Source organism: Biomphalaria glabrata, chromosome 1 (genome assembly GCF_947242115.1).
Source record: "Biomphalaria glabrata chromosome 1, xgBioGlab47.1, whole genome shotgun sequence".
Classification (NCBI taxonomy): Eukaryota; Metazoa; Mollusca; class Gastropoda; family Planorbidae; genus Biomphalaria; species Biomphalaria glabrata.
Genome location: NC_074711.1, coordinates 1,820,677 through 1,834,491, shown reverse-complemented (window position 1 = coordinate 1,834,491; position 13,815 = coordinate 1,820,677). Strand labels below are relative to the sequence as shown.

Sequence of the window (13,815 nt, the reverse complement as noted above, 5' to 3'; positions counted from 1 at the left end):
TATCAAATTTTAGTGTCTGGCCATATTCGCCTCCGGCCGAATATCAAAAAGTACTATCCGGTGCACCCCTAATTCCTACATAAATCTCGCTCAATAGCAAGAATTACCAAATGTTTCAATCTCACTACGAGAATTGTTGACCTCAAGTAATTCTTCATTAGTTTGAGGCGTGAGAAGCTTCTTTCACTAGATTCCACAATTATGGGTATTGCATAATGCCGGGTTTTTTTATCGTGCGTAGGATTGGCATTTTCCATATTGAATGACACCCCAAAAGGACAATTTTTGTCTATACAATTCAGATTTGTACAGGTTTTCAAAAGATTTTAATAATTTCCAAATATTTCCAGAACTTTTTCGTATATTTTGCTATTTCAGATTTCCAGGAGCTCCTGGTAAATTAGGAGGCCCCAGGAAATCTGTTATAAGTTATAAAATGGTTTAATTTAATAATTTACACCTAGAAATAGCCCGGGCCTACTGCGGTCGCATAGGTTACAGAGGCCTAGTGCTGGCCCTGCAAACATAGCAGGTCAATTAGTAAATACTAAAAGTACTCTATGCAGAGAACAGAATAACTTACTTCCATTAGCAAGGTTCTCTTTCAGCCTGCCATTTAGAGACGCTTGGTCAAATACAGGATCATTATCATTGATGTCCATGGGATAAACCAAAACATCCGCGTAGCCATAAAGTGGATTGATACGTTCGTCTTCTGCTTTGACCGTCACACCGTAGACAGGGTTGGGCACATCTCTGTCCAAAGCACCGGTCAGATAAACTTCTCCCGTCCTCTCATTGATGGTAAAGTTGGTGACTGTCCCAATCAAGTAGTAGCGAATGTCTGTTTGAGGTCGAGACTTGTCTTTATCAGTAGCATTCACCTACAGTAAATGAGAAACTTTGGTTCAATGAAACTAGGAATGCGCATAAAGTTCAGGGTTCTGTCACCATACATGCAGCACATAAAGAGCTCACTGGTAGACCCACACTACTAAAAATGCTGATCTAAATTATGATAGAAAAAATAGCTATGCAGGGCTAAGATAGAAATCATAAGAATGTTTCATGCAGGGAATTAAAGGAACTCACTAAGATAGAAATCATAAGAATGTTTCATGCAGGGAATTAAAGGAACTCACTAAGATAGAAATCATAAGAATGTTTCATGCAGGGAATTAAAGGAACTCACTAAGATAGAAATCATAAGAATGTTTCATGCAGGGAATTAAAGGAACTCACTAAGATAGAAATCATAAGAATGTTTCATGCAGGGAATTAAAGGAACTCACTAAGATAGAAATCATAAGAATGTTTCATGCAGGGAATTAAAGGAACTCAGAGCTGTAAATTTCATGAACATTCAGACAGCAAAAAAGGGGACATGGACTAGAATGTGAAACGTCCTTTGAGCTTATTCTTCTATCACTTAAGTGAAAGCAAGCCACCAGACCATTAGATCTACAGGCCAATCAGGGTTGAAGTCCTATTAGTCCAGAATTAAACTCATATTTAATGACTCTAGTATTTGTAGTATTAACATTTTAAGGCACATATAAGAGTAGTTATTTATTTATGAATAAGAGCTTAAAAAATAAAACAACAGATGATCAATGTGTAAAAGCAAAACACTTTAATGTAAAAAAAAAACAAAAAAAAAAACAACATTGACAATAATCTCTACTTGTCTAATAAACTCAGCAAAGCAAATCAAGTAACAGTTCGTTTTTTCAACTCTTTTTTTAAACTGAGTTAAAGACTAAAAAAAAAAAACTTAACCAGTTCTTGTTGTTCCATGACAAATAATTTAACATTTTTTTCAACTCTTTTTTAAACTGAGTTTAAAACTAAAAAAAAAAAAGTTGTTTTTCTTGTTCCATGACTATTTAAAATAGAGTAATGTCATCGACAAACCTTCACTAAGAACTTTGGATTTTGTGGAGTGACTGTTGTATCCTCTTCAGTCACTAGCCCTATCACAGAGTAAGTTGACTGAACAAACTCTGGAGCATTATCATTTTCATCGATGACTGAAATCTGTACATTAGTAGTGGCACTGTGAAGTTGATTAGAGTCTGTTGCAATCAGAGTCAGGTTATAGGTCTGTGAAGAGACATGTAATTAGTTAATGGACACAATAGAACTTAGCAAGAGTTTTATGGTCTGCTTTCATTGATAATTGGAGGCATGGTGGCTGAGCCGTAAAGCGCTTGGCTTCAAAATTGGGGACCAGGGTTCAAATCTTGGTGACGACTGGGATTTTTAATTTCGGGATCTTTGGGCGCCTTCTGAGTCCACCCAGCTCTAATGGGTACCTGACATTAGTTTGGGAAAAGTAAAGGCGGTTGGTCGTTGCGCTGGCCACATGACACTCTTGTTAACCGTAGGCCACAGAAACAGATGACCTTTACATCATCTGCCCTATAGACCACAAGGTCTGAAAGGGGAACTTTGCTTTTTTTTTTTTTTTTTTCATTGATAATGGACCTTAAGTTATTACATTGAAAGAGATGTTAAAAAAATAAGGTCACTCCACTAGTGGTAACTATTTTTGATCAATAAAATAAGTGAGATGAATGTGAAGCTACCAAGCTGTAAGGAAATATTGAACAGATTCTTCAAGTGAACAAATTCACACTATAAGAAGACATTTGTTTAATAGTAAACTTTTTAAAAATTAAGTTTGAGTGACAGTTTAAGAAAACAAACAGGTCTAAACAACAACAGCAAAACTACAAATACTAGAAATGTAGACTTTATGAAGTTTTATGAAGCTAAACTATAAATAAACTATAAACAGTAGAAAAGTAGAATGTATGAAGCTAAACTATAAACAGTAGAAATGTAGAATGTATGAAGCTAAACTATAAACAGTAGAAATGTAGAATGTATGAAGCTAAACGATAAACAGTAGAAATGTAGAATTTATGAAGCTAAACTATAAACAGTAGAAATGTAGAATTTATGAAGCTAAACTATAAACAGTAGAAATGTAGAATTTATGAGGCTAAACTATAAACAGTAGAAATGTAGAATGTATGAAGCTAAACTATAAACAGTAGAAATATAGAATGTATGAAGCTAAACTATAAACAGTAGAAATGTAGAATTTATGAAGCTAAACTATAAACAGTAGAAATGTAGAATGTATGAAGCTAAACTATAAACAGTAGAAATATAGAATGTATGAAGCTAAACTATAAACAGTAGAAATGTAGAATGTATGAAGCTAAACGATAAACACTAAACATGTAGAATTTATGAAGCTAAACTATAAACAGTAGACATGTAGAATTTATGAGGCTAACTAAAGAAGGAGACAAATAATGTAATTATGCATTACCTTTGGCTCATTTGCATTTTCATAGTCCAACTTTCTAGCTACTTTTATTTGTCCAATACCATCCAGGATATAAAAGGCATTTAGGTAATTGGTTTCAGGGGTGAATCTGTAGTTTAAGGTATCATTGTCAACTGCAGCAAGAAAACAATATTTGTTGTTATTTCAAAATATTTTGCTAACACTTTATGTAGTCAGCCGCATAAAGAAAAAAAAGGGAAGAAGGTTGTATTTAGTTTTAATGCTAATATGCAGGGGAATGTAAAGCTTACTTGAATCAGGATCGATGGCTATTACTGTAGCAACATCCTCACTGACTTTAGCTGACTCTGAGACATTAAAAGAGTATGTGGCATATGGAAAATAAGGAGCATTGTCATTCACATCTGTAATTCTGACATAAACTGCAACTGTGGCTGTAGGGAGAGATCAACTTCAATCAATATTAGCAACAAATTAATAAACATTATTCACAAAATACAAACAGTAAACATATACAAACATTGGCACTATAATAAAAGTTACAAGCATTCAAAGGATACAAACAGTTAACATATAATATGCAAACATTGGCAGAATAATAAGTTACAAACATTCACAGAATACAAACAGTAAACATTTACAAACATTGGCAGGATAATAACAGTTACAAACATTGACAGAATACAAACAGAAAATGTATACAAACATTGACAGAATACAATGTACCAGTGTTCTTTACAGGTCCATTCCCACCATCTTGAGCACGTATTCTAACAATGTACAAATCTTGTCTTTCCCTGTCAAACATCACATTGGTCAAGATGGTGGCTCTGTTTTGATCATCAGAACGAATGCTGAAATTCTGGTTGTCATCTATAATTGAAAAAGTGACCTAAAAAAAAAGATTGAACAAAATATTATGAGTTACGAGTTCTGAAAAAAAATGACAAGTAATTTCTTAAATAATTGATTTTAATTCAATCGCCCCAGCAGTGCATTACAAAGAATTGCAGTGTCTGACCTCCCCCCCACACACACGGATAAAACATCACAATGAATGCAAACTGAACACTTAACCTTCTGAACCTGCCAGCCCGATTAAGCGGTCTGTGCGAAAAAAATACATGCCCCGCCACCCCGGTATGGTGTCTCGCGCACCATACCTTAAAACTAATGTCCATAATTAAAAATGCAAAAAAAAAAACGTCACGTAGGACTATTCGTTTTATGGTAAATGACAATAATCTCACACCCATGAGTTTTGTATTTTTAAATGGTAAATTGATTTACAAAATGAAAAGACACTTTATTGATTCAGGTACTCGTAGTCTTATCCAAATAAAATAAACTTTGCATGAAGCAGGGAACAATATCATCAATGATTCTAAGAAACGAACTAGATCTACAAAATGATTACAATGATACTAATGAAAATGAAATGGAGATTGACTCGACGATTATCTAGATTATTCTAGATCTAGACGAAATCAGCACAGTTACAGTAAATGAAGACACTAGATCTACATCTATACCAGCACCAGGTTCATCGAAGGAATGAGGGGTCTACATGCTGAGAAGACTTACATACCAAGAAAGAATATAGGAGGTTAAGATAATAAATAATAATAATAAATTTCTCTCGTAATAAAATAGTTCATTAAAAATAATTTTTCCCTAGGAGCCTTGGGGAATAGAAAACTAAGGGCAGGGAACTGCGAGGGTCCAAAGGGTTAAGATAGGAAGAAGACTTACGGTTTTAAAATCGATTTCAGTGTCCTGATCATTAGCTGAGACTTGGATAACTGTAGCATTAACTTGCTGATTCTCACTAACTGATCCAGCGTACCTGCCATTAATGTCTAAGCCTACAAAGGTAGGGATCTTATTGTTGGCATCTAAGACATTCACTGTAGGATATATCTCAACTCGGCCTGGATTATCATCCAATGTCTGCACAAGAGATTAAGTTTATTCAGTAATTTTTTATTTTTACATTTAGAGAGAAAGTACAAAACAAAATTAACAATTCTAATTAAAACCTAGTGACCAAGTGAGTTTTTTTTTTAAATACTCTCTAACTCAACCCTTGCAGCCCCACCATGTCTATTAACTAACACCTTTATAGCATTCATAAGAACATTGAGTTCAACCTGTGTACATTTCTAACATTTCTTCATAAATAAAGATCCTATGATGACCACAGGCAGACTTCATTAATTGGGAAATATGGGAATGGACCTGTAAAGAACACTGGTACATTGTATTCTGTCAGTGTTTGTATACATTTTCTGTTTGTAATCTGTCAATGTTTGTAACTGTTATTATCCTGCCAATGTTTGTATATGTTTACTGTTTGTATTCTGTGAATGTTTGTAACTTATTATTCTGTGAATGTTTGTAACTTATTATTCTGCCAATGTTTGCATATTATATGTTAACTGTTTGTATCCTTTGAATGCTTGTAACTTTTATTATCCTGCCAATGTTTGTATATGTTTACTGTTTGTATTTTGTGAATAATGTTTATTGTTTGTTGCTAATGTTCATTGAAGTTGATCTCTCCCTACAACCACAGTTGCAGTTTATGTCAGAATTCATAAGAAAATTTGATAATAAAGTTATGGATGGTGTAAATTTTCTATAGCTATGGAATCTGACTTACTGCCTTTTGTCATGTTTTAAAAATGGTTTATTTGTTTGTGATTACAATATGCAGATTTTTTATTTTTTTTAAAAGCACACATTTGGAAGGTCTAACATATGCCACTATGCCAAGCAGATTAAAGGGAATAAAAAGAAAGTGCCCTTGTCAGACCTTGCAATCTATAGAGGAGATGATGTAAAGGTCATTTGTTTTTGTGGCCCATGGTTTTATTATTATTATTATAGCTTTTATATAGCGCTACTTTCATGCTTATAGCATGCTCAGAGCGCTTTTGGTCCAATCTCATTTGTGGACCGGGGGGGGGTATCTAGAGTTGGTTTTCCGTGCTGCCTTTGGGCGCTCAGTAAACACAACTCTGCCCGAGTCGGGTGTCGAACCTCGAGCCCCCTTCTAGGTAGCCAAGCCAAGCCAAGTTCAAGCACACTTAGCCTCTCGACCACGCTTAACAAGAGTGTTATGTTGCCAGCACAATGGTCAACTGCCTTTACTTTTTCCCCAACTAATGTCAGGGACCCATTAGAGCTGGGTGGATTCAGAGGCGCCCTAATGATCTCAAAATTAATTTTTTAAAATCCCCAAGTCTTCCCCAGGATAAAGGGAATGGGAATGATAAAAATCATATTTTTATAGGCTTTTTAGTATTTGAGATCTTATCTTCAAAGTTACACATATTCCTTAAAAAAAGAGAGAAGAAAATAATTAGGCCTACATCATAAATGTGATAGAGAGATAAAAAAAATGCCTTTTTCCCTTTCAGGAATAAAAATATTGATTAAAATAATTGAACAAGTACTTATGTTATCATTGTCCAAAGTTTAAATAGCCATCTTGAATTTAAAATAATATTGTTTAACTTTTAAAAGGGGTATGTTTCAATTTTGTTTTATATGTACATATCTCAGTATACGGTATAAGTGTATTTATTATGTTCTGTATATGTTCTGCATGTGCCTGTAATGTTGTGGGGTTGTTGTTTTTTTTGTATCTATAGGGTAATTTCCACTAAATTTCCACTAACTCCAAGTGCTGCCCTCTCCAGCCCAAATGTCCTCTCATTGCAATAGTCTTTGCAGTCTTGGCTGATAAAGAGAAATCAAAACTTGGGTCATGTTTGGATGTAATTCATCACATTATCTGCACTCGCTAGATAAATCCTTTCATTTAATAAAGATTTTTTTAGGACTGGGTGGGTTTTTTTTTTAAGTCAAGGCGTTGTTTTTATAGCACACTTGTTTTAATCATACAACATCAAGGCAGAAAACACGAAAACGGTGTCAGATGTGGACTTAAAAATGTTGAAGTGCAAAATCTTGGAAATAAGTTTAATAAACCTACTCATACAAAATAGGCCAAATAATAAAGCAAAACTAGCAAAACTTGACATAGATACTTCTTCCCAGGGAATGAGGTCCCTCTAAAAGCTTTCCTTTAAAACATTCTCCTAAATGTGTAATCTGTTCAACACTTACCAGACAAACAATAGTTAACTGGTACTGCTTCTTACTGAGATAATCTAAAGTGACAAAAGGTCTCAGCACCAGGTTCATCGTGGTTGGATTGGATCCATCTACCATCTGTTTGTCAAATGTAGTGGAGGCAATGGTAGTCCCAGCATCCAGCACTAAAAACTCCACAGGTTTATTATTGTTTGATTTGCATGAAAAAGTAGTCACTACTGTCCCCGGTAATGGCGTTTCACTAATATTGAAGTTTGATAAACTTGGAGGCAGACTCACAAACCTAGAGATTAAGCACACAAAAAAAAAAAGGTTACAACACCAATTCAGTTTTTTTGGTAGGAGAGGGTTAAACTGGTCAATCTTAAATTTTAAAAAAGTAAAGCTCCCCTTCCAGATCTTGTGATCTATAGGGCAAATGATGTAATGGTCATCTGTTTCTATGACTGATGTCAATGAGGGTGTCATGTGGATAGCAATTTATTTTCACCAACTTATGTCAGTTACTCATTAGATTTGGGAGGACTCAGAGTCTACTTAAACATCCAGAATTCAAAATCCCAGTCTTTAACCCTTAAGATGCGTGTGGTAGTTTTAGCCTCTAAACATCAGAATTGTAATTTCATTTTGTATGCACTCATTCTGAAACAGCTCAGCACTTTCAGGATTAAAGAGATTCAAACCCAGAACCCTTGGTTAGGAATCCTAAAGCTTACTTCTCAGCCATCACATTCCCAGATCTTTGAAGATAAAACTTTCAAACTCTTCTATAGCTTACAAAGACACTTTTACAACTCTACTTACGATGGTGCTACTCCTGAAGCTTTAGTTGTAATAGTCAGGGTAGTGTTGCCTTTGAGTGGACCAGGATCCTTGCCGTTATCATTGGCTACCACAATCAAAGTGTAGGACGAGTCCACCTGTAACAGAGTCAAACATTCATTGTTAGATGTCAATCATTATCTTTCCTAGGGGGTTATGGTTTCAAAAAATAAAAACTTCTAGATTCACAATGATACTACTACAAAGGTGTACCAATATTTTTTAAAAGAAATTTAAAAAAAAATAATAAAATGATATTAGAAATAAGACTATAGGGGCTGAATCAAGAAACTGAACATAAAAAAATAAAGATTTTTACTGTGTCTTTGAGAAATGCATTCATCATATTTGGGACTTATAATTTGTGATGCATAATTCATTACTGATTCTGGAAGATATTGTTTATTCATTCATGGAGCCTTATGGCTGGATTACTTATGTATTACTATCTTATATTAACAGGATGGCTGCCCTGGCCGTGTGGTTTGTGCGCTGGACTGTCGTTCGGATTTATCGACGGTCGAGGGTTCAAATCCTGCCCGCTCCCATCCCCCCGTCGTCCTGCGGGAGGTTTGGAGTAGGAAGTAAACTATCTTCAACTCTGAAGGAACATCCGAAACATGTAAAACATTTTACAAACAAATATATTGTCTGCTGAAAAGAGTGTCATTCAATAAATATCAATGTTTGTTGTCCTATGTAAGACACAAGTCACGCAAACAAGAACCCAAAGTAACACCCAACAAGTTGAGCAGTAATAAAGGTGTTATGCAGATTTGATGTTGAAAAAAACACCTCTCAGAAATTTTTTTTTTAACAATTACCAGGTCAGTTCAATGCTAAGCAGTGTTTGAAAAGACTAGACCATAACGCTTCTTAATAAACTACAGATACAAGCCAAAAAAAAACCAGATGTTTATAGCCTTGAAGGGGAATAGGAAAAATATTGACTAATTACATAGGTCAACTTTTCATGCTACTACGCATCACAAACAAAGAGATTAGAGACAGGATAAGTTCCATGATCAGACCCCATGATGATCTGCTAACTACTGTCAAAAAAAGTGCAAACCAAAACTCTAAGGTCATATCACAAGGTCCTTAAAGCTCCTAAAAACCTTCCCTCAGGGAACAGTAACAGAAAAATGAAGAAGAGGCAGACCGATAACGCAATGGTAAGACAACATAGAAGAAGAATAGACAGGTCTGTCATTGAAAAAACATTCTATCAAAGGGAATCGACAGAGAAGAATGGTGAAAAAATTGTTGAAAGATCGTGTGTGTTGCTCCAACAGTTCATCAGAAATAGGTGAAGCTGAAGGTGATGGAAGACTGATAATTTTGTCCCTTTAGCTCTCATCACAAGTGGGTTGAAGCAAGTGTGTGCGTTTGTTTTTGTCTTGTCATTTTCTTTTTTAGCTCCACTCTAATACAGCTTTTGTGTCCTTGAAGAAAAACAAGAGAGTTTTTAATCAAAACTAACATTTTATTCTGACTCCATTCAACTCCAAAATAAAAGTTGTTTTTAAAAACTGCTCAATACTGATGGTCCATTTACCTTCCATACTCAGACAGTATTGCAGTTAGTACTTTGGAAATTGCAAGAGTGAATCAGTTACAAAACAAAGCAAAACAAAACTTCTTAACTGACATCAATATCAATATCCAACTATACAAAAGTTTGATTAGTGTTACCTGTGGGTTTAAAATTCCAATTAGTCTGACCACACCAGTTACTGAATCAATGCTGAACATGTTAGAAGCATTGGAAAATGAGTATGTTATGTTGGCATTGGCCCCCACATCTTCATCTGTAGCAAACATCTTGATTATTGCCTAAACACAAATCAAAATATTAGGAGATTTCACATTTTAAAATATTTCAAATGAAAAAAGAAGCACAATGTAATAATAATAATAATAATAACTATTTATTTGTAGTGCGCTGTTAACAAACCTTATGTAGGCTCATGGCACTATGATACATAACAAATATCAACACAAGAGTTGAAATAACAAACTAATCTAAGAAAGTTTTGAACAGATAGGTTTCAATGTTCTTCTTGAATGTAGCAAAGCATGTTATCTTTTGCAGAAAGCCAATAGGGCGCATGCAAGAGAACAGTAACAGAAACTCATGTTTTTTGTAGGACTATTTGTGCAGCATTGTTCTGAATAGTCTTATTATACTTTGAGAATTTTTTTTGTTTGGTTAGGGCAGGCTATCAGTTTTATTTTAATGGTTACAAATATATTAATATATTGTTACGATCTTCTCTATCAGGCCTTCTGCAAACACAACAGCACATCTAACTCAAGAACTTGACAACAAGAGCTTCAAGTAACAAAGTGGGGATTTAATTACAAATACATCGACAGCCAATTCAACACAATTAGCTACATCAAATTCAAATGCTTTCTTGAACTTAACAGAACTGCCTAACTAAACATTACTAGTCTCTCTAGCTCTTACAGCTACATTTTCGAGGACTCAAAGGTACCACAAGTCCTTACTGCCTTGCTGTCCTGGACTCAACTGTCCTTCTCAACACACTGTCTCTCGACCGTGAAGGCTCTTGATCACATGACCACAACAAAGGTCATACTTGCGTGAACTAGCAGTACTGTCCCTTGTCTATCGACAGCCGTTGACCTGTGTGATTGGCCTGAGTCGTGTGTATCAGTAGGCCGCACACACATTAACCCTTTCAGTCCGCCACTGGGGTTACAACACTATATAAATTCTGTGTTAAGTAAGGATCTGGGTGGCCAAGCATGCTCTGTGCCCTATAGTCCAAGCTTATTTATGGACAAGTGGAAGGAGGGACTAACTAGGAGAAGGTTTCCATGCTGCTATTAGGCCCTCGGCAAGATGGGATTCAAAGTCATACCTCTCCACTACACATCCCATAATCTTTTTTTTTAATTATAGCTTTTATATAGCACTACTTTCATGCTTATAGCATGCTCAGAGCGCTTTTGGTCCAAACTCATTTGTGGACCAGTTGGGGGGGGGGGGGGGGGGGGGAGAGAGGGGATATCTAGAAGTTGGTTTTCCGTGCTGCCTTTAGGCGCTCAGTAAACACAACTCTGCCCGAGTCGGGTGTCGAACCTCGAGCCCCTTTCTAGGTAGCCAAGCCAAGTTCAAGCGCACTTGGCCTCTCGACCACGCTTACTTTTTTATTTGCAAGAAGTGATCTATTAAGATTCCTGTGTGATTGAGAATTGTTTTGTTTGGATTGTTTTACCTACTGAAGTCATCTGTTTGAAAGTAACGAGCCTTTAATAGCAGAGCTGATTCGATTAAGTAAGAAAATTATATAAATAGTAGTTAAGTATAAAGTTTACAGAGCCATTTTGTTATCTATTTATTAGTTGAGTGAGGTTTATTCTGTCTAGGTAAAATGCAAAGATATGCCCTGCTCTGAGTTGAAAGAGCATTCTCCAGTTTGTTTGGCATGGTTATTTATCGGTAGAGCCCCTGATAAAAACCCTGTAGTGACGCAGTCAAGAACAGTCATTTCCCCTATCTATCAAATTTATAATTCTAGAATTCGGAAAATCTGGGACAAGCACAAAAAAACAAAAACATAAAAAGATCTTTAAGTTTAAAACAAATGTCATTATTTACCCATCATTTGGATGGACTTATGGACTTAGTATCAAGTTCTATTCATAAATTTGACACAAGATAGCACTTATTAACTTTCTTGTATTTTAAGCAGCATTGCCATTTTACATATATAGATTTATTTTAAAAATAATTGATTTAAAGCTTACTGTGTTGTTTGGTGTAGACCTGCTAATCTGAGCATCAAAATTTTGTTTGGAGAAAACAGGCGGGTGGTCATTAATATCTATGATAGCCACACGGAATGTACACCATCCTTCCATCACAGCAGGGGGAGGATTACTGCCAATGACTGTCACCTGTTTATTACATACTTTTATAAGGAGACTACTTCATAGCAATATTTGTTACAATTTCAAAAAAATGAAAGTAAATTTTAAAAAAATGAAAGTATTATAGTGCATAAGGCGTTTCTTTTAAAGTATAAATATGGTCACCTTCGATAATTTATTTTTTTTCAGGCATAGGTTTTAAACGTGTGAACTAAATTGTAGAACTTAAAATAAATGAAAAATATCTAACAAGTCACCTGGATGTAATCAATTGCTACTCTAGTGATGGTGCCTTTCACAGATATCATACCACTAGTTGAATTCATAACAAATGGGGCATTTTCACTATCAGGATCTGGACTGCTTAATTTATAAATAACTCGCCCATTTTCACCTCTATCTGGGTCATAGGCTGAGACCTGTAAAGGTAGACAACCGATGGCATCACAAATTATATTATTTGTAGAATAAATACAATATTTTTAATAATTATTTTAAAATTTTACAGTGTAGCTTCAAAATGTATTTTTAACACTAAATGGCTGGATGCTTCATATTATGGTAAAAGTAAAACAGACGAAAATTAATATTACACTATTTATTGCTAATTGTTTAATTTATGCACTTTTATTTCTGATTACATACACATTTTTATTTCATTCAATCATTTTTAATTTATTTATCAATTTACAGTGACATGTTCTTTATAATTTAAAGATTTAAGAGTTTTGTACCAAGTAAATACATACCTGAAAAACGGGTGTTCCCATGGGAGCCTTTTCCTTTACTGTGGCGCTTCCATCATAAGTATTACATGAGGTGAATGTTGGCTTTTGGGCGTTGATGCCAATGATGTTGACTGTAAACGTTGCTGTTGATGTGAGTTTGAAGTTCCCCGCACAACATCGACTGTCATCTTCTGCTATGACAGGCAGGTAGTACACATCTTTTTCTTTAGGTATTACATCACTCAATGTGATGACACCAGAGAGTTCTCCAATTGTGAAGATCTCATTTGCTGGCACACGTCCTGCGAACAAAGACGTTTTTTTCTTTCACTAATAGTACAGCCATTCCTTGCATTTCACTGTCTATAACCACTAATAGTACAGCCATTCCTTGCCTTTCACTGTCTATAACCACTAATAGTACAGCCATTCCTTGCCTTTCACTGTCTATAATCACTAAAAGTACAGCCATTCCTTGCCTTTCACTGTCTATAATCACTAATAGTACAGCCATTCCTTGCCTTTCACTGTCTATAATCACTAATAGTACAGCCATTCCTTGCCTTTCACTGTCTATAATCACTAATAGTACAGCCATTCCTTGCCTTTCACTGTCTATAATCACTAATAGTACAGCCATTCCTTGCCTTTCACTGTCTATAATCACTAATAGTACAGCCATTCCTTGCCTTTCACTGTCTATAATCACTAAAAGTACAGCCATTCCTTGCCTTTCACTGTCCATAATCACTAAAAGTACAGCCATTCCTTGCCTTTCACTGTCTATAATCACTAATAGTACAGCCATTCCTTGCCTTTCACTGTCTATAATCACTAATAGTACAGCCATTCCTTGCCTTTCACTGTCTATAATCACTAAAAGTACAGCCATTCCTTGCCTTTCACTGTCCATAATCA

The 13,815-nt window shown here is 35.2% G+C and overlaps 1 protein-coding gene across 2 annotated transcripts in view; it reads right to left on the bottom strand.

Moving 5' to 3' along the window:
- LOC106062762 (neural-cadherin-like) overlaps positions 1-13,815 on the bottom strand; it is a 61,067-nt gene that overhangs the window by 23,929 nt on the left and 23,323 nt on the right. For both annotated transcript variants that reach the window (XM_056044218.1, XM_056044278.1), the window contains exons 12-23: positions 12,919-13,199; positions 12,427-12,588; positions 12,047-12,196; positions 9,962-10,102; positions 8,249-8,364; positions 7,457-7,727; positions 5,075-5,272; positions 4,049-4,214; positions 3,613-3,756; positions 3,344-3,474; positions 1,915-2,103; positions 584-884 (exon numbers count right to left, since the gene is read on the bottom strand). In XM_056044218.1, the coding sequence (XP_055900193.1) occupies positions 584-884; positions 1,915-2,103; positions 3,344-3,474; positions 3,613-3,756; positions 4,049-4,214; positions 5,075-5,272; positions 7,457-7,727; positions 8,249-8,364; positions 9,962-10,102; positions 12,047-12,196; positions 12,427-12,588; positions 12,919-13,199 (2,250 nt within the window). The remainder of the gene's footprint in view (positions 1-583; positions 885-1,914; positions 2,104-3,343; positions 3,475-3,612; positions 3,757-4,048; positions 4,215-5,074; positions 5,273-7,456; positions 7,728-8,248; positions 8,365-9,961; positions 10,103-12,046; positions 12,197-12,426; positions 12,589-12,918; positions 13,200-13,815) is intronic.